Source organism: Puma concolor, chromosome E2 (assembly GCF_028749965.1).
Source record: "Puma concolor isolate L17-30 chromosome E2, mPumCon1.1.hap2, whole genome shotgun sequence".
Classification (NCBI taxonomy): Eukaryota; Metazoa; Chordata; class Mammalia; order Carnivora; family Felidae; genus Puma; species Puma concolor.
Window position 1 is genome coordinate 14,535,138 of NC_141681.1, and position 24,264 is coordinate 14,559,401.

The 24,264-nt window shown below is 40.3% G+C and overlaps 2 protein-coding genes and 1 pseudogene across 7 annotated transcripts in view; 1 reads left to right on the plus strand and 2 right to left on the minus strand.

Moving 5' to 3' along the window:
* Window positions 1–7,580, minus strand: part of HYDIN (HYDIN axonemal central pair apparatus protein) — a 442,685-nt gene extending 435,105 nt beyond the window's left edge. Inside the window, exon 1 of one of the 2 annotated variants that reach the window (XM_086688949.1) lies at window positions 7,456–7,580. The gene's annotated coding sequence lies outside the window, so the exon portion shown is untranslated. Of the gene's footprint in view, window positions 1–7,439 lie in introns of both variants that reach the window. The other variant, XM_086688948.1, reaches the window with a different exon arrangement.
* On the minus strand, window positions 175–7,774 carry CMTR2 (cap methyltransferase 2). Of its 5 annotated transcripts, none has more exons than XM_086688957.1 (2): window positions 7,664–7,774; window positions 175–3,717 (listed from the first exon to the last, which is right to left on the minus strand). In XM_086688957.1, the coding sequence occupies exon 2, from the start codon at window positions 3,696–3,698 to the stop codon at window positions 1,398–1,400; it is 2,301 nt and encodes a 766-aa protein (XP_086545083.1). In that variant the 5' UTR covers window positions 3,699–3,717; window positions 7,664–7,774; the 3' UTR covers window positions 175–1,397. The 5 variants fall into 5 exon arrangements, with proteins under 5 accessions (XP_086545083.1, XP_086545085.1, XP_086545082.1 ...); XM_086688959.1 differs by lacking the exon at window positions 7,664–7,774 and adding an exon at window positions 7,495–7,620; XM_086688956.1 differs by lacking the exon at window positions 7,664–7,774 and adding an exon at window positions 7,456–7,589.
* Window positions 7,775–7,860: 86 nt separating this feature from the next.
* On the plus strand, window positions 7,861–13,833 carry LOC112857242 (peptidyl-prolyl cis-trans isomerase A pseudogene; annotated as a pseudogene).
* The last annotated feature ends 10,431 nt before the right edge of the window (window positions 13,834–24,264 follow it).

The following is a 24,264-nucleotide window of genomic DNA, read 5'->3' on the forward strand; positions in this document are numbered from 1 at the left end:
CCGAAGTAGAAATTCCATAAATATTACAATATTAAGAACTAAATTTTAATGAATACATATCAGAGGAAATGAAAGAACATTAACTCCCATTCAAACCTTCCTTAAAAAAAATGTTTCCAAGTTATATTTTTAACTTCCCCCATGATTCTCTTTAAAAAAGACGAACACAAAATCTCTCTGCTAATGACTTTATTCATGAATCTATAATGTAGCTCAAAATAGCAAAGAACATTCTAAAAATTCAGATTAATATTTATCAACCAAATACATGAGAGAATACACCTACTTTTTATATAACTAACACAAATGTCTAAAACGCACATGTGAGAGTACACTCTCCACTTTGTGTAATTTCAAAGTAATGAAGATTTGCTTAATACAGTTTGCCAGAAAAGCTCATTTACGTGGTCGAATACATAGAATTTAAAAGCAATCAGACATAACTGATAAAATAACCATCTTACGGTTAATCTTTTAATAAAGTGCTACTTTCATACCGAAAAAAAGAAATAAAATTAAAAATTCTGAAATGTTGAATCATCATTCTGGAAGTGTTAAAATTTTTCTTTAGGGTTCACTACGTTCATCACATTCATACATCTCCAATATGAGACCATACACACTATTTTGCAATCTAAAAAAATCCTTTAGTTCACAGATTATTTCCTGGAAGTTAAAAATTACTACATGATTGCTAAATGAAGCTTTTCGTGATACATGTGTGTATTAGCCACAGTGATTTTTCATTGTTTTAAACATGATCTTTGGTTTGAAGTTGTCCTGGATGGACTAGATGGATGGCTGTGGTTAGTGAAATATTTATAAAACAGCACACTAGCTTCATTTAAACCACACCAGTAAATTGGGTCAGTGGCCTAAAGGCAAGGAATGGCACATATTCAGCATCTGGCAAAAGGAGTTGCCCGAATCCATAAGTGACGTGGTCAGGAGTAAAGAAAACCGGTGCAGCTGAGGTTTTCACCTCCTTTCATCAAAGACGTCTATCAATTTATTAACAGCGTTATCCACTGAGGAAATCAGTTGGGAAAAAATCTAATTTGAATGAAGGCACATGGGTGCAAATCTTAAACAGATAAGTAGGACCAACAAAACGGCTTAAATAAGTATGGGTGTGTCCACCCCATCCACCCACACACATCTCACGTCTGAGGTTGAGTTTCATCACTGCATAGACTGCACCACATGGAAAACTCTATGCCTATGGGCATATATATGAGATCAGAACTAGCTGGTGGTTTTCCAGAAATAATGAGACTTTCAGTGATGCAAAAGTTGGCCTTTCCCTCAAATGAAAGGTTTTAAATTAATAGCAAAAGACTACAATAACAATGGAAACTGTAAGAAGTCATAAAGTTAAACCTCAGAAAGTTTCAATTTCATAGCTGAAGGCTGCTGATGATTTCTTGTCTCTCTCCTTGAATAATCACATGCAAATGCCTTTTAGCAATGGCAGCATTCAAATCCCACAAAAAATCAAGCAGTGCCCCCTTAAGAAGCACCTCCATTGGCACAAACTGTAAAACCTGCTGGGGTGCATCAGAATTCAGCAAAGAGCTCAGCAAGTCATTCACATTCTGCAGATACTGGAAAACTGGATTCGGAAGGTCCTGGTAACCCACACACAGCAGGACTGCACAGGTCTTCAGGGGCTCAGAGGAAGTGGGACAAGAAAATGTGATGAATCTAAAACAATTGTGGAGTACAAAAATCAAACCAGCCATAAATCTCGTAAAACAAGAAAGTACAGGCAAAATCATAGCATCTCCTGTCTGAAGCTGCTGCAACGCACGTAGAAAGCAGTCCAAAAACAGCTGCTGGTAAAGTGGGTCTCCATCATGAAGCAACGAACAGCTGCAAGTCATGAGTTCCGCTGGTTCCAAGAACTGAACTTCCAACGGTATATGCGTTTTGATGTCACTGAGGGTTGGAAAGCCCACAAGCAGGCACTTTATTCGGTTGCTGGGTTCTACGACCTGCTCATCCTGAAGGCACTTGGTAAGGCTAAACAACTCAGTAAATATCAGTTCTTCAGTAAAAATATGACAAGAACAATAATCCTGCTGTTTGGGCCAGAACTTGGAATCCAAATTCAAGGCTCCTCCTAATGACTTTTCAATTGCTTCATTAAGAGCCTTTAAAATTTCACCATCACAGAAAGGAGAACACTTTACCTTTGGCAGTTTCTTTCCCTCTAAAATATGCCATAAGTGACACTCAAGACTGGAAGCTGTCCCTTCTAAGAGAGAACTCTGCCCAGAATGATACACAGCATGTTCTTCCGCCCAACTATTAAAGTATCCTTTGGCCACCTTATCTTTCCATGAAAGGGTTTCCAGCATTTTCCTTTCATTATAGGTTTTAAAATATCTGTTCCTCTGCCCAAACCGTTTTGTATTTGTACTACAACCAATACTAGATTTTTTCACTAGCCAATTATTTCTGGAAAGAGGCTTCAACTGAAACTTTTCCATAAAATATTGAACAGCACAGTCCCTTAAAGTATTCAGTTTTGTTTGTTCCCCTTTTCCCATGCACTGAAACAGACGAATGTTCTCAGAAATAGTCTCTAGCTGGTATTTATGAAAGAACATACAACATTCTTCATGCCTTTTAAGAAAAGATTCGGGAATCACATGATGGGGAAAGAGAGCTTTCTGGGTCATTTCAGTCCCAAAGTTCAGCACCATCTTAGATAACAGAGGATGGATTGCCTCTCTTCCCTTATAACGGAGACATACCACATAGACTTCTGAGTTTCCTGCCTTGCTAGTAGCAGGTTTGAAAACATGGACTTGGTCAAAAGAACAGTTTAGCAGGTACATCAGGTTTATGGAACAATGTTCAAACAAAGTAAACATCTTCAGAACAAAAGAGCCACCATTTCCAAGAGTCGTCAGAGCAGTGACAACTTCACAGTAATGCAAAGAAGAGACTAAAGCTTCTTGTTCACCTGGGTTTCCTTGGCAATCAAAACTCCCATCTGCAGTGATCAAGTGAATGGTAGCCATGTTGCTTATGAAATTCTGAAGTCCAGTCAGATATTTCAAGTTCATGATATCACCGGTGTTATCTGGACCAAAGTACCACCAATGCAAGGTATTTGCTATAAGTCGGTCATCCATAATCATCATAAGATTGTCATTTGCTTCATGGTATGGATTCAAAGTATTAGCTACCCAACTCCAATCACAGGGGAACCGATGGGATTTTAAGTAGTGATTGAGACTAGCTATAAAAGCTCCAGGAGCTTCACAAAGGTGTAGGGAATTCAGTTTTCCATTCTGAAAAGCTTCCTGTGGAATAAGTGGAAAGCTGCACAAAATTTCATGAAACTTACACCACGCTTGAGTACAAAGTTCAGCATTCACAGATTTTTTCACATGAGAAATTATTTTTCCAGCTTTATTGGTAAAAGCAGTGTGTTCATGCCACTCATCCAATTTCTTGTCACTCAGTAGGTTTTTTACTTCATTTAGGGAGTTCTTCAAATCAAGCAATGCATTAAATTCCGTGTGGTCACAAGTGAAAATCTCACCAGGATCTGGTAATTGCCACTCGTTATTAAGTGGCTTGCCATAAGAAAAGTTCTTGGCAAAGAGTTCAAAAATGTCAGCAACAACATCTGGGCTGAATGTCTCAGGACTTGAACCCAGGGGTGGTTTTCTGCACTTACTCATTTTCAAATTAAATTAAAATCTAGAAAAAGAAAACACACAATTAAATGAATCAAATTTATTAGAGAGTGAAATCTCATCCACAGCAAATCGGATCACACTCATGACAAACTGCATAAAATGGGAAAGCTAATGTCAGCACATGCTGTTACATAATGAGACAATTTGGAATAAAGAAAAAGTAAAGGCTTTCATACCCAACAGATCTGAGCTCAATTTCCAACTCTGCAACTTAGAGCTACAAAGTAGCCTTGGGAAAATTACATCTTTGAGTCTGTTTCTTATTTAGGGTATCATTTTTTTTAGATAAGGATAGAACATGCTAGCATATAAAAAGCATATACCGAAGAATAATCATCAGTGATGGCAGCTCATATTGCCATATTAATCCATCTAGCTCCTCCCAAAGTTTTCCTCTACCCACATGGCCCCAAACACACTCTCAGACTAAGATTCAGCCCTGAACACCTTTGATCAAGCTTTAACAAGCGACTTTTAGTTTTTGTTGTTTAAGTTTTTATTTATTTGAGAGACAGAGAGAGAGAGAGAGAACATGCACACAAGCTGAGGAGAGGCAGAGAGAGGGAGAGACAGAATCCCAAGCAGGCTCCATGCCATCAGCACAGAGCCAAATATGGGGCTCAAACTCACAAACTGTGAGATCATGACCTGAGCCAAGCTCAAGAGTTGAATGCTTAACCAACTGCACCACACAGGTGCCCCAAGACTTCCAGGTTTTTAGTTCCTTCTGAATCTCACCTCCTTCCAGGAGAAGATTCTACACCTAAACCCAGTACTAATATTGCTACCAGACGTCTCTGCCACCACACACTTATTTACCTATAAGGACTGTCAAATACATCCTTCATCCAGATCTCACACTCTTGCTAAAACATGCACTTTGGTGGTGCCAAATCACTTTCATAAGCCACCTACTAACACTCATCATCATACTGCTTGTTGACTGTGGTGTACTTGACTGGTCAGTCTCTATTCAGTTCAATGCTGAAAGTGAACTATAGTTCAACCTGGCATGTCCATAAACTAGATTCTTGTCTCATCTGGTCAGACAGCTCCATACTTCGACTATATTTCTTCTTGCCACGTAACACACTTTGGGGCACCTGGGTGGCTCAGTCAGTTAAGCATCCGACTTTGGCTCAGGTCACGATCTCATGGTTCATGAGTTTGAGCCCCACATCAGGCTCTGAACTGACAGGGCAGAGCCTGCTTGGGATTTTCTCTCTCCCTCTCTCTTTGTCCCTCCTCACTCACGCTTTGTCTCTCGCTCAAAATAATCTTAAAAAAAAAAAAAAAAAAAAAAAACAAACAAGAAAAGTAACACACTTCGATAGAAGATCTTTAAATCGAAGAAATATTCGCAATGAATATACAAATTACAAATAGTCACCCTATATCTTGTGGTCTAACACTAAGAAACCAAAAACACTTGTCCAATGGAGAAGGAAAGAGATATAAGAGAAAGATATATGGCCTGATGGCATAGTGTTGGGTAAAGTCATAAATTCCAGCAGAGACAGCTATGAGTATTACATAGTACTTGTCAGCTCAATGTTAATCAATAGGTGTTTTAGTTCATAAGTTCCACATTTCTCAGCATATTCAAAAAGAATATAAATTTGTCAAACAAAAAATTCACAACCACTGTCCCACAAAAAGCCAACATTTGATAATTAAAATGGGAAATAAATATGAGCTAATGCCACAATAAATACAATAATATCCAGAAGACTGTATTCTATTAGCATTTACTTTGTACTGTTCTTTTGGCAGTTCTTTTAATATATTGTTTAAATTATTTACAATCCTGTCTATTCTACTAGCTTGTAAGCTTCTTGAAGTAACAAGTATCTTCTTAGTCATGTTTGCCACAGTATATTTGCCATACATGTAAATTACAGCTAACAGTCACATGTGTCCATCAATATCTTTCTCTCAAAGCTTTTTTTTCACTGTTAGACGCTGTATTCAGACAAATTTCTGAAAGAAGGCAAAAATGGGGCATTGATACATTCACTAAAATCCTAAATGAAAGCAAATGAAAGTTTATTACAAGTTATTCTATCTTAATTTACACTGTGCTTACTGGAAACTACAACCATGTTTAGATTGCAACTATATTCTACTTTGGAAAAAGTCTGACTTTAGTCATTTACTTCACATATTAATTAATGGCATAAGGAAGCTCTGAAATGTTACCTAATACATAATACTTTCACATGAGAAAAACTAAAGTGATTCAAACATTCCATTGTTCTTCCTGACTACACCGGTGGTACGCAAATCAAGATTATGTCTTATATATTTATATATAAAATACATATCTTGAATATATATATATACACACATACACACACACACACACACACACACACACAGATCTTGAAAAATATGTATATATGTAAACAATGAATTTTCAGGTCTATAACCCGAACTTTGTTTCCTCCTATCAAATTCCCAGAATCCAACCACTTCTCACCCACCTCCAGATACCAGCTTCCTGATTGCAGACAGTGTCAACTCTCTGCTGGATTACTGCCATAGCCTTCTAACTGGTCTCTTCTATCTTTGCCTCCTTTGGCTCCCAAATAAATGCCACAGTCCTTACAGTAGTCTACAATGCTCTAGAAGATTTCTGCCTTCCAGCCCCAACCTATCTCTAACCTGATTGTCTACTATCCCTCCAATTCATTCTGCTCCAACCACATAAACTTTCTGTTCACTGAAACACGAGGCACACTGCAACCTGCAAATCCTTTGCACTGGTCAATCCCTCTGCCTGGAATGCTCTTTCTTCAGAGTACCTGCATAGCTAACTCCCTCACCTCCTTCAAGTATTTAATCAAGTGTAATTTTTCTATGAGACCTACCCTGACATCCTAATTGCATCTTGCACTAACAATGGTAAAGGTAAGGATCTTGCTGTACTTCTTTTCTTTCTGTGACACTCTTTTCTTTCTAACATTAAATCTGCTTATTGTTTATTATTGTCTTCCCCAAACTAGAATCTAAGCTCCACAGGGCAAGGATCTTTTGTTTTGGTGACTCATGTATCACCCCGAGGTTAGAACAGTGCTTAAGGTACACAGTAAACCCTCTGTGAGTATCTAATAAACAAACGTATATTATACTTAGCACAAACAGCTCTCCTCTAGGTTCCGATTATGAGTCATAACTTCAGCACTTCAATGCATGAGCAAAAATTTAAAAACAAACAAAACACGTGGTTTACAGACTACAGGAAAAAGTTTCCAGTATGTGTTCCTCTGGCCCTTCCATTAAGCACTGCTTAGAACTTTCTGGCATCATAGTTCTGAGGGTCAGTATTACCATTCTTAATTTACATATTCGAGTAGAAAGTCATGCCCGCCCCCCCCCCGCCCCGCCCAAAGCCACAAAGGAAAATACCTGCAAAATCCGTGGGCCTGACACAAACCCCACAAGATCTTATCAACAGGCTCTCTTCAATTAACGCTTACAAAGTAGTTTTACAACTGTTTCTGGCAACTCCTCTTCCCAGCAACCGTGAAAATAATAGAGTGTATCTAGCGCTTTACTTTGGGCCAGGGGCAGCCAAGATCTCGTTTCACCTGATGGGACTGAGTCTCAAGCTATATTCAAGCGGCCCGAGCCCTCCTGACGTGGAAGAACCTCAGTCCCAGGCCCTGCCTCATCCTCTGGAAAGTCGAAGGAAGACCGGGCTCGGAAGCCGGGTCCGATTACCTTCGCTTACGCCCACCTTGGCTCCCCGACTCTAGAGAGGTAGCGCTTCACTCACTCTCCCCACTCCAGGAAACCATCCTCCACTTCCGCTCCCGGAGCTGCTTCCCGGAACGGTCGCTCGTAGGGTATACGGCGCCCCCCGCCGCAGCGAAGGCAGGTGGTGCGCCGGAAGACAAGGAAGGAAGCCCGGACCCGCCCTCTCGACACCAGGACCCGGAACCCACCTCCAGGCCGCGCCGCCGCGCGTCGCCGGCCGACGACGGCCCGAGAGCCCTGAGAGACGCACTGCGCACGCGCTTCACAGCCGAGTGGGGCTAGCGTCACGCGTCAACGTTACGTACGCCGGCAACTCTAGCAGTGCCCGGGCCCAGGCTCTCTATAGGTTTCTTTTCTCGCCAAGTCCGGAGGAGGAAAGGCGTCTATGGCAACGGAAGCCGCTCGAGGAGGCGGGGCGTCATTTGGCCCCGCCCCTTCGGTGGAGATGTGGGCGGGGCAAACCCGTCCGAGACACTCCGGCTCCGCCCACCCAGACCCTGAGTCGGGAAGGTTTTCCAAAGTTATTAGGCGGAAGTTGGTTCCTAGTACACAGGCTGAGTTAAAACTGAGACTCGAAAGACAATATGAGGTTAGAAGCCAAACTAGGCCAACTGCGACGTAATACTCTGTTATAACATATATATGTTTATAAACCAGAAAGGAAAAAACAATCTCAAAGGAAAATTAGACAAAAATTCAAACAGACCATCTAAAACCAGTAAAATAGCAACTAAGGATGTACAAAACTTTTTAGCCTATTATAAAAGAAAGACATGGAAATGAAAATAAGTTTCATTTTCACCTGATTTAGCAAAGATTAAAAAGATTCATAATGGCCACTATTGGTGAGAATAAGGAGAAACCGGTTTATATACCGGTTGTGCATGGGGGTAAACATTGGCATAAACTTCACAGATGGCAAACTTTAAAATGGCCTTGCACCCCAGCTGGGCAATTCCCGCTCCAAGAAATTTATCCTTAGGAAACGCAACATAACCAGCCCTCACTTTGGACAAAATATTCATCTCCTTAATATCAACAATAACAAAAACTCTAAATGTTGACTTTAAGGGAATTAATTAAATTATTTGTGATACAGGGGTGCCTGGGTGGCTGAGTCGGTTAAGTGTCCAACTTTGGCTCAGGTCATAACCTCACTGTTGTGAGTTCAAGCCCCCCCACTGGGGGGGCTGACAGCGCTGAGCCTGGAGCCTGAAGCCTGCTTCGCATTCTGTGTGTGTCTCCTTTGCTCTCTGACCCTCCCCCGCTTGCACTCTGTCTCTCTCTCAAAAATAAATAAAACATTTTAAAAAAATTATTTGTGATACATCCATATAATGGGATACCATTCAGCCAATAATAGGTTATGTGTGGTAACACTATTGCATAAAAATAGAATATAGAGCTGTGTGTAGAGTTTGAACCATTCATGTAAATTATGTAAAAAAAAAAAATATATATATATATACACACACACATTATTTTCTAATTCCTCCTGGATGTCCATCAATAAAGAAAATTGTCTTTTCAAAAAATGAGTCTAGGACATTTGGATATTCACATGGAAAAAATTTTATTTGGATTCTTACATTATAAAAATACATTTCATTTGGGATGCCAATCTATATTTTAAAAGTCAAAAAACTCTCAGGGCGCCTGGGTGGCTCAGTCAGTTAAGTGCCCACTCTTTATTTTGGCTCAGGTCATGCTCTCATGGTTCACGTAATCAAACCCCATGTTGGGCTCTGCACTGACAGCACAGAACCTGCTTGGGATCCTCCCTCCCCGATTCAAGTGGCTCGAGCCCCTCCCCCATGCACGCGTGCATGCTCTCTCTCTCTCAAAATAAATAAAAAATAAACTTAAAAAAATTAAAAAGTCAATTATTTTAGCAGAAAACATAAGAAAACAGCTTTGTGACCATGAAGTAGACAAAAGTATACAAGTCAGAAAAAGCACTAATCATAAAGGAAAATTATATAAACTGAACCATACTAAAATTAAGAATATCTATTCACCGTAAGATATCATTGGGAGTGAAAAGACAACATACAGAGTGGGAGAAGATATTTACAATATATACATATGACAAAGGACTTGTATTCAAAATATATCACTCTATATATGTTATATATATATATATATATGTTTTCCTTCTACCCTTCTAGGTTCTCTGCTGGGGCTCTGTAACAAATGATATATTAACAAGAGAAAAGCATGTGAATTTACTAATATTTTATGTGGCCAGGAGCCTCCACAAGGAAATGAAGATCTGAAGAAACCATTAAAACTGAGTGTTTTCATACTAACTTTGATGAGGAGTGGAAAGTTGTGGGGAAATGTAACAAATGAGTAGGAGCTAAGAGTAGTACACTGGGGGAAATTTAGGCAAGGCATGTTCATCCAGATTCCTCTTGGAGTCCTTCCAACTTCAGAAAGAAGAATACTCCTTTCCTCCAGGTATAGGGAGGGCATATCTCCCATGAGGATCTTGTGAGCTGCTTCAAGGCAAGGTCAGAGAGTCCTTCCTACACCTGCCATTTCTCAAATTCCTTCAGCTTAAAATACTTAATATGCCAATCAACATATTTTGGGGCAGCATGTTCTGACCCCTGTCAATATTCACCCATGTTGTTTTATGTATCTGTAGTTCATTCCTTTTTATTGCTAAGTAGTATGCCATTGTATGGATAAACCACAATTTAGTTATCTATTCTCTTATTGATGGACATTTGAGTTCTGTTTCCAGATTGAGGCTATTGTGAATAAACCTGCTATGAATATTCTAGTACAAGACATTTTTGTAAGTGTATGTTTTCTTTACTTTTAGGTGAATACCTAGGCATGGAATGAATGGCTGGGTCATAGAGTAGATCAGGGTTTCTCAGCTCAGCATTAATGTCATTTTGAGAATCACGGAAGCAGATCTATGTGTAACTTTAAAATTTTTTTTTTCAACGTTTATTTATTTTTCGGACAGAGAGAGACAGAGCATGAACGGGAGAGGGGCAGAGAGAGAGGGAGACACAGAATCGGAAACAGGCTCCAGGCTCTGAGCCATCAGCCCAGAGCCCGACGCGGGGCTCGAACTCACGGACCGCGAGATCGTGACCTGGCTGAAGTCGGACGCTTAACCGACTGCGCCACCCAGGCGCCCCGGATCTATGTGTAACTTTGAAGAAACCTCCAAAAAATTTTCCCAGAGTGCTTGAACGATTTGGCATCCCTGCCTACAATACTTAAGAATTCTGGGCCTTACAGACACGGTCCAGCTGTGGTCAACCCACATTGTTCTTGGACATTGCCATGGATGGTGAGCCCTTGGGCTGCATCCCCACTGAGCTGTTGGCAGACAAAGCTCCAAAGACAGCAGAAAACTTTCATGCTCTGGGCACTGGGGAGAAAGGATCTGGTTATAAAGTTTTCTGCTTGAACAGTATTATTCTGGGATTTATGTGCCATGGTGGTGCCTTAATACCATAATGGCACTGGCAGCAAGTCCATCTATGGGGAGAAATTTGATGAGAATTTCATCCTGAAGCATATCGATCCTGGCATCTTGTCCTTGGCAAATGTTGGACCCAACACAAATGGTTCCCAGTGTTTCATCTACACTGCCAAATCTGAGTGATTGGATAGCAAGCGTGTGGTCTTTGGCAAGGAGAAACAGGGCATGACTATTGTGGAAGCTATGTGGAACACCTTGGATCCAGGAATGGCAAAACCAGCAAGAAAATCAACACTGCCGGGGCACCTGGGTGGCTCAGTTGGTTAAGCGACCGACTTCGGCTCAGGTCATGATCTTGCAGTTTATGAGTTCGAGCCCCGCATCAGGCTCTGTGCTGACATCTCAGAGCCTGGAGCCTGCTTCAGATTCTATGTCTGCCCCTCTCTCTACCCCTCCCCTGTTCACATTCTGTGTCTCTCTGTCTCTCAATAATAAATAAACATTAAAAAAATAATTAAAAAAAAGAGAATCAACATTGCTGATGTGGACAAATCTAATAAATTTGACTTGTGTCATATCTTAACCGCCAGTTCATTCCTTCTGTAGCTTAGGAGAGCACCCCTTCACCCTCATCTCCTCAAAATATCCCATAATCTTTGTGTTCCTTGGGGCAGTTCTATGGTTCACATATTTTTCTTATCCTCCTCTACATCAAGTTCGATTGCAGAGTTCAGTTTATGATTATGAAATAAAAACTAAACAACAACAAAGAATTCTGGTTACTTCACATCGTCACCAACTTTTGCTGTTGTGAGTCTTTGTCATTTTACCTATTGGTGGGAGGTGGTTGCTTTTTTACATCTGATTCTTAACAAACATTAATTAAAAATGAAGATCTGTGGATATTGTTCTTTTATGGGACTAGATACTAGATGAAGGATATATGGTCTCTTAAATACAATTACTATGTTCCCTGAGGTTTATAAATATTATCAGCAATATTCCAAACAACAAAACATACTGAACTTTACTAAAATAATCACATTAGATGAGCATTGAGGAGGGCACTTGTTGGGATGAGCACTGGGTGTTGTATGGAAACCAATTTGTCAATAAATTATATTTTAAAAATTAATTAATTAAATTAACATTTGTTGAGTACATAAATTAACATTTGTTGAGTTCAGCACTAAGCACTGAAAACTTCCCCTTTTTTAATCCTTTAATCCTCTCAACAACTCCATGAAGTAGATATGTGTATTGTCCCCCTTTTATAAACAGAGAAATCAAGGACCAAAGTGATTAAGCAATTTGCTAAAGATCATAGAGTCAGCAAGTAGCAGAGTCAGGGTTTGGACCTAGATGTGCCTAACTCCAAGGCCAATCTGTTCTGCAGAGAATTCCTAGAAATTGCATCCAGTAATTTAAAAACAACTTTATTGTCCGCATCCATGGCCAGAAATGTTTATATGAGGCCAGTGATTTTATTAAAAATGATCAGTTTTAGGGCACCTGGATTGCTCAGTCAGTTAAGCACTTTTAAGTCACTCTTGATTTTGGCTCAGGTCATTATCTCACAGTTCACGGGATTGAGCCCTGTGTCCCTGCTTCTCTCTCTCCCTCTCTCTGTCTCCCCAGCTCATTCTCTCTCTCTCAAAAATAAGCATTAAAATATATATATATATATATAAATGATGAGTTTCATTTATTTTATCCTAAAAGCAGGAGGGTTTGCAAAAATTTTTGGAAAAGATGAAATGTTATAAATGGATGAAATTGGCATCTGAAACTTTAAAAAACTCAAGGAAATTAACCAAGCCCTGCAACTTTGAAATACATACATACATATATATGTATTTATCTGAGTGGAAGCTAGCTACAATTAGTTATTCTTTCCGATTCCTGAGCATTCTTTATACTCAACTGGCATGACAATGAGAACAGAAGTAGCATACAAGAATTAAAACAACCAGCTCCCCTTTCTCTGCTCTGATTATACTTCTCTGCCAAAGCAAACAGAAACTAAACTGCTTCTGTGGTCATTTATCACCAATCAACTTGCTGAGTCTCTAATTACATCTTCAGACAGATTCTGTGAGGTGACAATGTATAAATCATGGTTCCAAAATCCCAGAGGGAGTTGTCTGAGATGATGGAAATGTTCTATAGCTTGATAAGAAGGTTTAGGTTAAGAGGTACATGCACCTGTCAAAATTTATCAAATGGTATAATTAAGATTTGAGGATTTCACTACACATAAATGTTACCTTAAAAAAAAAGCCATAAACAAATATTGAACTGTAGTTACCCACATGCATGCTGAAGTGTTTAGAAAGAAGTGTACTGACATCTTACTTTGAAGTGCACCACACACAAGATGGATCGTAAACAGAGGGATGGATTGGTGGTGAAGTGAGTATAGTATGATGTTCACAACTGTAGAATCTAGATGGTGGACGCATGGCTGTGCACTAATTCCTTCAGCTTTCCTCTGGTGACATTTTTTTCATAGTAAAACAGTAGGAGAAATAAACAGAGATTCACATCATAAAAGGTAGGAATGGCACCTCTTCTTACTAAAAAAATACATGCAAGAGTATCTAGTATTTCCCATTGGTACAGGAAACAGAAGCTCTGAATGAAATGCAAAAGTATTTCCCATTAACATAGGAAACAGAAGCTCTGAATGAGCTTTAAGTGAACAGCACTGGATCTGGCAGCAACCAGGCCAATGTTCTTATGGTTCAGTCATTTGATCCATGTATCTGATTTGAACACCATTCAGGCTTGGTTTTGACCATTACACAATCTTAAAGTGTTCCTATTCTTTGCCACAGAGTGCTCCAGTTCAATCTCTTCTTGCCACCTGGAATGGACCATTGTTTACTGGCAGCATACCAGGGCACCTGAGTGGCTAAGTTGGTTAAACGTTCGACTCTTGATTTTGGCTCAGGTCACAGTTTGTGGATTCGATCCCTGCATCTGGGTCCATAGTGACAGCGTGGAGGCTGCTTGGGATTCTCTGTCTCCCTCTCTCCCTGCCCCTCCCCTGCTCATGCTCTCTTTCTCTCTCTCAAAATAAATAAACATTTAAAAAAGTAAAATAAAGGGGCACCTGGGTGGCTCAGTCAGTTGAGGGTCCGACTTTGGCTCAGGTCATGATCTCACAGCTAGTGAGTTCGAGCCCCGTGTCAGGCTCTGTGCTGACAGCTCAGAGCCTGGAGCCTGCTTCAGATTCTGTGTCTCCCTCTCTCTCTGCCCCTAACCCACTCGCATTCTGTCTCTGTCTCTCATAAATAAATAAATAAATAAATAAATAAATAAATAAATAAATAAGTAAGTAAGTAAGTAAGTAAGTAAAATAAAGGCAACAAACCAAGGAAGGGAACACTGACACTGAAATTCTACAAGTCAGCAAAGGTTATAAACCTGATCATAATTGTTCCAATTTCCCTCATGATCATCTTCACTAGGTCTTTAGATTGCATTCTGATCAAAATTCTCACACAGCACCTTAAGCTGTTGAAATACAATGTTAAAAAGAGAAAACATAGTAAAAGTTAAAAGCAATTTGTCTACTCAACTATCAAGTAGAGCATCTACATTGTGGTATTTGTGGGAAAGTGCTTGAAAATAGCCTGAAATCTCTTCTTTCTTACTGTTTAGGAACTAAACAAGATTATTAAAACAAATCAATTAATTTTTAGGCATAAATGCAAAATTGTAAACATCAGCTTATGAAAGCAGTTTTTGTCTATTTTTGGTGTTGTAATATGTAGTTAAACCTCATTCTGCATTTTAATAAACATTCAGGACTACGATGCAGAATGAAATGTCTTTCTCAAAACTTATTTTTTAGCAATTCATTCATTTCCTTACATAGTTAAAGTTAACAGATTGAGTCTACTCAATTGAGTAGTAACTCGATTGAATTACTAAAGGGGGAAAAGTAAAAATGTGTTTTATATTTTAGATGAACTTTAATATTCATAATACAATCATTAATAATATGCCGACCTAAAATACTTATTTACTTAAAATCATTTCTTTATTTTCTTCATGTAAAAATGACCAAAATGACTTTTTAAAAAATTCTTAAGGGTTTAAGAAACAATATATATTACTGTGAGATGGGCACAGTTTAAAAAAAAAAGGTTGGTAAACACTGGCATATGGACTAGAACACAAGACGTGGCCTACCCTCAAAGCCTTAATCATTTCATTGCAGACACAAGATGTTTAAAAATAAATAACACTATATGACTAAGTGCTCTATTGTACAGTACAGATTAAGGGTTGTGGAAGTCTAAAGATGGGAGACATAGCAGGGAAAAGATGGGGGAAAGAGACTCTAATTTTTGTGTTAAAAGGTTGCTGTTATTTGGGTACAGGGAATGCCAAAGGAAAAATAATGTGCGTGAGAAGACAGACAAGAAGAAGGGAAAATGGACAAAAGGGATGGAAAGTTAAGACTGAAATGCTATATAGGTAGTGTCTCAGGTCAGGCTGCTATAAGAAAATACTATTAGACGGGGTGACTTAAAGAACAAAAACTAGGGGCGCCTGGGTGGCTCAGTCGGTTAAGCGTCCGACTTCAGCCAGGTCACGATCTCGCGGTCTGTGAGTTCGAGCCCCGTGTCAGGCTCTGGGCTGATGGCTCAGAGCCTGGAGCCTGTTTCCGATTCTGAGTCTCCCTCTCTCTCTGACCCTCTCCCGTTCATAGTCTGTCTCTCTCTGTCCCAAAAATAAATAAACGTTGAAAAAAAAAAAAAAAGAACAAAAACTTAAAAAAAAAAAAAAAAAAAAAAAGAACAGAAACTTATTTCCCCCAGCTCTAGAAGCTGAGAAGTCCAAGATTAAAGTGCTGGATGATTTGGTTCCTGTTGAGGACTCTCTTCCTGGATTGCAGATAGCCACTTTCTCACTGTGTGCCCACATGGCAGGAAGAGAGAGTAAGCACTCTGGTCTCTTCTTATAAGGAGGACACCTATCACGAGGACCCCACCCTCATGAGCTCATCTAAACCTAATTACCTCCCAATGGCAAAGGCTGCATCTCCAAATACCATCACATTGGGGGCTAGAGTTTTAACATATGAATTTTGTGGGGACACAATTCAGTCCATAGCAAGTAGTGAAGAGCCAGAATATAGAGGACCATGGAAGCCAGACTAAGGTGCCAGAATCTGCTGCTATAGGAAATGGTTAAGAGGGAAAAAAATGACTAAGTTTGGTTTAAATAGAGTTAGGGATGATAGTGGACTAGTCAAGCAGAAATATCCAGGAGGGAGTTGGAAATCAACGGGTGGCTGAAGTTCAGGTAAGAAAACTAAAGGAACGTTCAGGGGTGCCTAGGTGGCTCAGTCTGTAAGGCGTCAAACTTCAGCTCAGGTCATGATCTCGTAGTTCACGAGTTTGAGCCCTGTGTCGGGCTCTGTGCTGACAGCTCAGAGCCTGGAGCCTGCTTCGGATTCTGTGTCTCCCTCTCTCTCTGCCCCTCCCCACCTTGTGCTCTGTCTTCCTCTCTCTCTCTCTCTCAAAAATAAATATTTAAAAGAGAAGAAAACTAAAGTAACATTCAACCCTGTGGATTCTTAAGTACCTGCTTTATTATTGTTTATTAACAATGATTATGATACTTAATTCAGAAGTGGAATCAATACCAAAAGTTGTTAAAGCACTAGCCCTGGGGGACTCTTTACTGTTAACAGCTCACCTAGCACTGTCCCTCTTTGGGATCAATATGGTTTCTCATCTTGAACCGTTAGGCACAACAGCTCTGACTTTGGAGTACCTGGGTTAGAATATCCACCCACTGGCTACACAGCCTTGGGCAAGCAACACCTGCAAGGGTCACAGTGAGGATTACCAAACTAATGTAAAACACTTAGCACAGGCTCTCACACTCAGCCGACATCTGATAGATGTTAGTTACTCCTGAACAATGTCTGTTCTTTTCTGGAAGATGGGGTGCTAAATTCAGACTCTCCTCGCAAGGTTCTCCTTTTGCTGTTTCTTCTTATATTCCAAACCCTTAATAGAGGAGGAGAGGAAAAGGAGGGGGGTGGGGAGACCAAGGAGAAGAAAGGGAAAAAAGAGAAGACACTTGAGACCAAGTTATTTCATAGGTGTCATTGAGAAGCTGTCAGATGTATGTGCGTTCTGTTTTCAACAATTTGGGCCGGTTTCAAAGAACAGAAAGAAGACTGACTGTAAAATGAATGAACACATGAACCAACATGGATGTGTTTCAAAAACATAATGCAGAAAGATAAAGGGAGGCTGCAGAACAGTTTTGCATTGCCTACCATTTATGTAATGTTTGAAAACACATGAAACAATTCTGTTTCATGTTTATTGATACAAACAGTCAAAATATAAAAACACAGATGATAAAAACACACTAACTTCCAGAGACTGGAAACTTCTGGGAAGCAAGAGGAGATGGGAAAGAAGCACAGAATGGGTATGAAGGGTATCTGTAAAGTTTTTATTCTTTTTACTAAACTCTGAAGCTATGGCAAGATCTTGGCATCTTTAAAATCTAGGTAGTAGCTACATGGGTGTTATACTATTCTCTTCTCTTTTCTGAATGTTTGAAATATTTCCTAAAAATTTTAAACATAAAAAAGAAAACCATTGGCCTCATTTCTAAATCCACTCAAATTCCCATGCACTTTAGAAACCCATCTGTTCAGCTAAATCACACGTATGCATGATTTTCAGGAATGATTATGCTTCTCAGATTCAATTCGAGAAGAGTATAATGAATCTATTACAAATGGATTATGTTTTGTGTTAGGTTTACATTACCAAGATATATTCCAAATTCTGATATCTGGGTTGAAATACACATATTATCCTATTATTACATTTTAATGTCATTAACACCAGATTACATCTTGGGTACGTTTTGTGGTTAACAGATTGCTCGTGTGTACCATAAGATCCGCAGTGGGTTTCATCTCAGGGACAAACTCCAACTGAGCGATAGTGGCTGGCCAGTGTGCTCTGTTTAGACAGTTGGGAAACCACATCTGAGCTCCACAGGAAGGGCAATGGTCAGGTAGGGAGCTGTGTCAAGAGCAGGGTGATGGAAGGTTTCCTATGTGTCCCAATAATATTCCTGACACTTTCCTGATTCTCCTTCCACCTCTCACTGCTCTGTCTCGATCTCCCATCACTTCCCCATTCTAACTTGGTGCTCCTAGAAGTCCCCTCCTTGACTCTCATTGATCTTTACTCATGCTGCAATAATCCCTGACTGGTTTCATACCACAGCAATCCTACACGCTGATGAGTCCCTCCTCTTTTATTTTTCTGTGAAGCCTTCCCAGCCCCATCCAGGCTAGGTGAGACACCTCCCTGTGGCACACACACAGCATTTATCTCTAGCTATCCCAACTATTTGTTTACCCATCTATCTCTGCTCTGGGCTTTGAAAGGACAAGACTGGATCTTATTGATCTGCACTCCCAGCTTCTGGCACATAGTAAGCAATCAATAAATGTTTGTTAAATGAAAGAACGATTTAATGAATGGTGTCCTTATTTTGCAGAAAAGGAAACAGACTCAGAGTTGAAATTTTTCTCCAGGTTATACTTCCTCAGAAACCTTCCCATCTTTCCTCCAGGACACAGATTGACAAATATTTTCTGTAGAAGGACCAGATAGTATATATTTTCAGTTTGTGGTCCAGAAGGTCTCTGTCACAACCACTCCACTCTGACGTTGTAGCTAAAAAGCAAATGGAGACATGGCCATGTTGCAATAAAACTGTATTACAGAAAAAGGCTGGATATGGCCCATGGACCAAAGCTTGTGGCCTTGCTGTAGAAGATGAAAAACAGACCCTCCTACATGTCTACTTGCTTCACTGAACATCTTCTTGGCCTCAACCCAAATTCCAGGGTCCTGATCCCAATGTTTCCACAGTGCTTGTTGGAGTTAGATCAATATCCCCTCATATTTCCAAGCCAAGGAATTAAGATAGGCTCGAGAAAAAACTGGCTGCAAAGATGAGACCAGACGGGACAAGAGGACTTGGTTGAAAATGACCTTTAAGAGACCCAGAGGATTTCAAGCCCAACTTACCCACATTCTCCTTGAACATCTATTTTGAACACTCAACATGTTAAAAAGAAAAGAGGTCCATTTCTTGGGTTCAGTAGACAAAGGAGAAAGGGGAATGAGTAACTTTCTTCCATTCTTCTTCACACTCCCTTTTCTGTGTTTCCAAATAACAAGTCTCTTTTTATTTCCCAGAGGCTATTTTAAACTTCTTCCACTCTCATATTTCCTACCCTATTGTCCTTTCATGCATTATCAGGAGATGACCTAACCTCCTCCTTCACAAAGGAAATAAAAGTCATGAAAGAGAACTCCTTCAGAATTCTGCCACTCACCACTGATTCATCTGTATCTATCCTACTCTCTTATCCTTCCTGTCATAATAGAATAGGTGTCTAAGACCAGTCCCTTCTGTTCTCTGTGTCCCAGGTTTTTCTGCCTTCTCAGGGAAACTGATTCCATCAATTCTCTCTGTCTCTGTCTCTCACTCTCCCCCACCCCCAACTTCTCTTTCCTCTTCTCCCTCTCCCTCTCTCCGTATCTCCTGTATTTATCACTCTCCTTTCTGTGTCTCCCTCTCCTCAATTTCATCCCAAAGACACAGAGGAGCTTCTCCCCCTCCCCCCTGAGAAACTCTCCTTCAACATTCAGGCATGCATGTCCCCACCATCTTGAAACTAAGTTTCTGAAACCTGTATCTTCTTCCAATAATTGCCCTATCTCTCTCCTACCTCCTTTCTTAAAAGAGTTGTTCCAGATTTGTTAAAAGAGTTGTGTCCTCAAGGTTTCCACTTCATCATCTCCCAGTAAGTTTTCAACTCATGAAAAATGTGTTTCTCCTTCATTACACCCCTGAGTCTCTCATTGAAAGACCCCAAATAACCTCCTTTTGTTGCTACATCTAACCTAGAATTTTTTGCCCTTATCTTTACTGAATTCCTGGCATTATTTAACCTGGTGATTTTCCTTCTTGAAACATTCTCTTCTCATGACTTTGGTGCCAACATGATCTCCTCCTATGGTCATTCTCCTCCTTTTCCTCCTATGGTCATTCTTCCTTAGGCTTCTTTGTAGAATCCAATACCTCTGCCTAATTATTAAATAATTTACAGGTAATCTTAAATAAGTTGATGAATCTCAATTTACTTCACCAACCCAGAGCTCACTACTGAGGCTAGAGCCAGCCAGTCAATTGCCCTAATATAATTAGAAATCATCCCCTCTTCCCCTTTATTCACTACATCCAGTTCCATGTTTAGAAAACATTATCTTGACCCATCATCCTAGCCAACTACCACCCCTTTTCTTTGTCCCATTCACAGCAAAAGTTCTTGAAAATTGTTTTTAAAGCCCCCCTCCAATCAGGCTCTGAACTATACAACTTCGCTGAAACAGCTCTTGCCAAGTCACCCCATGATAAAGGCAAATGACAATTCTCAAGTCTCATTTTACTTTAATCTTTCAACAAGCAGCATTTGACACAGCTACTCACCTACTTCTCATAGATACCTACCCTTTCATTGGCTTTCCAGATCTCACTCTCTTCTAGTTTACTTCCTACATCACTGAGCTGTCTTCTCCTTATTTGCTTGTTTCTCCTTTCTCCATGATTCTTAATATTGGGGTAAGCCAAGGCTCATTTCTTGACCCCATTCTCTACATTCATTCCTTGAATGATCTCACCCAATCTCAAGCCTTAAATGTCATCTCTACATCTGTGATTCCCAAATGTATATCTTTATCCCAAACCTCTCTTTCAACATCTAGTCTCTTATATAATACTGCCTACTCAACGTCTCCATTGGGATGCCTCACAGGTATCTCAAACTGAACTGAAATTGAGTTTTAGTCCCAAAGACCCCCTCTACCCACAGTTTCCCATGTCAATAGAAGGCAACTTATTCCTTGGTGTCATCATACCTAAGTTGATTCATCTAGAGTCCTTTTACCATTGTTTCTCCACTTAAGTCATTTTTTACCATGGTTTTAAGAATTTATTTTTAACAGGGCTTATAAGTGCCAAGTTTGAGCAAGTTTTAAATTGTCTCACACAGCCTTTATCCTCAAAGGACATTTATACTTTCTTTTCCTGATAAGTTTGTAGAATTTATTCCATGATCAACTGGAAATGAGTGTTGCATTAGTCTTTCTTTTCTTGACCTCCCATTCATTTTTTGGTTTGTTAAATTTCATCACTGAAATGAGGTTTTTGTTTTGTTTATTTCCTCTTGTCTTATTGAATCCATGTTCTTATTAATTTCCTCTGTAGCTCAAAGCAATTGCAGGGAACCTTTCCTACATCCCTTGGTGTTTTCTTGTCTGGATTTTTTTTCTTGCAGTCTCTCATCTGTTTTACACCTGCTATACTCATTTAACTCTTCCCTTCATTTTATTCACCTGCAGAATGCCTACTTAGTTACCATGTTGCTTCTTTTCATCTTGCTTAGGCTCTAGGGACAGTTCTACCCAGTTCTTCCTTTTGCTTTGATAGAAGATGAATTCTCAGGGCTGCCTGGGTGGCCCAAACGGTTAAGCTTTTCTCTGACTTGTGATTTTCACTCAGGTCATGATCTCAAGCTTACAGAGATCGAACCCTGTGTTGAGATCCAGCCCTGTGTCAGGCTCTGCCCTGACAGCATGGAGCCTGCTTAGGGGTCTCTCTTACCCTCTCTCTCTCTACCCTTCCCCTGCTTGTGCTCTAAATAAACAAACAAACAAACATTTTAAAAAAGAAACTGTTTTTTAAACACATGAGACTTAGTGAAGTGGTACTGAAATATATTAGAGATAAATGTAAGTGAATATAGTGAAATGGGTGAAAATGTGTTTTGTTATAGGTCTTATTTAGAAAGATGAGGAATACTGAAGTGAGCAGACATTTCTGAGGCAGAAAGAATGAAAAGGAAAGTTGAAACAGACATTCATTTTAATATGAATGAATGGTGAAAACTATATAAATGAAGCTCAATAAAATAAATGCAATCAATACATAGTATTATAAGCCTAGCTTTAGTAGTCACACTTATAGCAGTGACTCAATATATAGGAGTCTCATTACTGTTAAGGTCTCCAGAGATTGGCTTACACCCATGTTAAGCATGTCATAAACCTGAACGTAATCATTTTCAGGGATAAAAAGAATGTAAAATAAATTAATTTACAGAAGAAAAAAAAAAAAGAAGGTGGATTCTCAGTGACAACTTCTGAACCTTATCTGGGACCTTCTTCCCTTCCAGCAACATTTTTGGGCCTGGGGATTGCGATCCACCCATTTTCTCATAGCCTGAGGGCAGGAACTTGGTAAGAACTTGGGAAATTTCCTGCGGTCTTTGGTATAGAACTAGACCTACCTTTTCTTCTAAGATTGTTAACATCTAGATTGAGGTACCCCTTCTTCTCACAGGGGTGGTACCCTTAGGTTTCAACTCAATCCCCTGATTTAGCATCAGATCCTGGCAGATGATGACACCCGGGGGTTTTTCCTGGCTCCACGGTGATACTGAGATCATAGGCGGGAACCTCTACTCTTGGAAGAGATTTCCTCGACTTTTCTCTAAGCTCCCTGCCCCACCTTTATCAGCTTCTATCTAAATCAGGGGCTTCTGGGGAGAATTCTCTAAGTTTTCTGAGTCCCCTACATCACTTCTTCCTCCCTTTGTTTCACTCCTCGGGGAAAGGGGGATTTAGGGGCTGCACAAAGTCACACCAAAGCCTTCTGTTTTTCTTCTTGTCACTTTTCGGTTTATAGCAGGAAAATAACCTCTTTCATTGTTTAGTTGTTGGTAGTAATTATTTTAACTAGTTTATTTCACCGAGTGACAGGGGATGGTGATTCTGGAAGCCAAAAGGTATTGTTGTTTTATAACTGCGAGAAGTCTGGCCATTTCACCCGACCATCCTCAGGGACAGGGTGGGAATGGGAAACAAGATGCAAGGAGATGACCCCAGCACACCCCAGTCTCATGGTGGTGGCAGGCTCTACTCAGGGAGCCTGGTATTTTTTTGTGTGAAGTCTGTCTGGCTACCACACTTCCCATCTACTCTTTCTGCTGCCCTTTGTTCTCTCAGCAAGGAGTGGTGTCACCCTTAACACAAAGGGCTTTTGTTCAGCTTAACTTTAGTGTATTTTTCTTAATGTTTATTTTTATTTTTGAGAGACAGAGAGTGACAGAGCATGAGCTGGGGAGACGCAGAAAGAGGGAGACACAGAATGCAAAGCAGGCTCCAGGCTCTAATGTCAGCACAGTGCCATGAACCATGAGATCATGACCTGAGCTGAAGTGGGACGCTTAACCGACTGAGCCACCCAGGTGCCCCAAGGATGTCAATGAAAGTGAGGGAAGCTCAGGAAGCTACTCAACTCCGCAGCCAGGCTCAGGAAGCAAGCAGCTCAGCCGAGTGAATGAGTGGAGAAGAGGGGCAGACAGCCTGAGCCCCTGGCGGCTGCCAGAAAGTCACACTGTGGCAGGAGACAGGTAGGAAATCCGGGGCTGGGCAGTGGCCTTGGGATGCAGTGGTATGAAGAGGGAGGCGAGCAATGCCTGGGTGGCTCAGGCGGTTATGCATTCGACTCTTGGTTTGGGCTCAGGTTATGATCTCATGGTTTGTGAACTCAATCCCCACATCAGGCTCTGAGCTGACAATGCAGAGTCTGCTTGGGATTCTCTCTCTCCCTCTCTCTCTCTCCTCCTTTCCTGCTCACACACACATACCCTCTCTCTCAATATAAACAAACAGACAAACAAACTTTAAAAAAAAAAAAAGGGAGGTGAGGCAGGTGGGAAATCTGCAAATCCAACACCTCCCACACCACCCAAGCCCCACGGCTCCTAGTGGGAGAAAAACAGCATCCCTGAGGAGAAATGAAAACAAGATAGCTGAACATCCGAGCTTGGAATTAATGAGCAAATCCCATCAAACCTTTGACACCACGGGCTTTAGCCTCAGAAGGCAGAAACCTTTGAAGCAGCACTGATCACCCACGTGCTCTTCATCTTTGGGTTTCATCTCTGGGATAAACTGCCACCTGCGTAGTGCCCTGGCATTTCCATACACAAAATAATCGGCTGCAGACAGTCGTTGGATGCCTTTGTGTAAAGGAAACTGTGAAAACAAATTCTATTCCATCAACTCCAATATTTTTTGATATTTTGAATCTGAGACCATGAATTCTGTTACTTGACTTCTCTGTGACAGGAAATCATTCTTTACAATACAAACCAAAATAAGGGAAGTGGAAACAGTTCTTTATATTTAGTAGTTAAATTGCCAT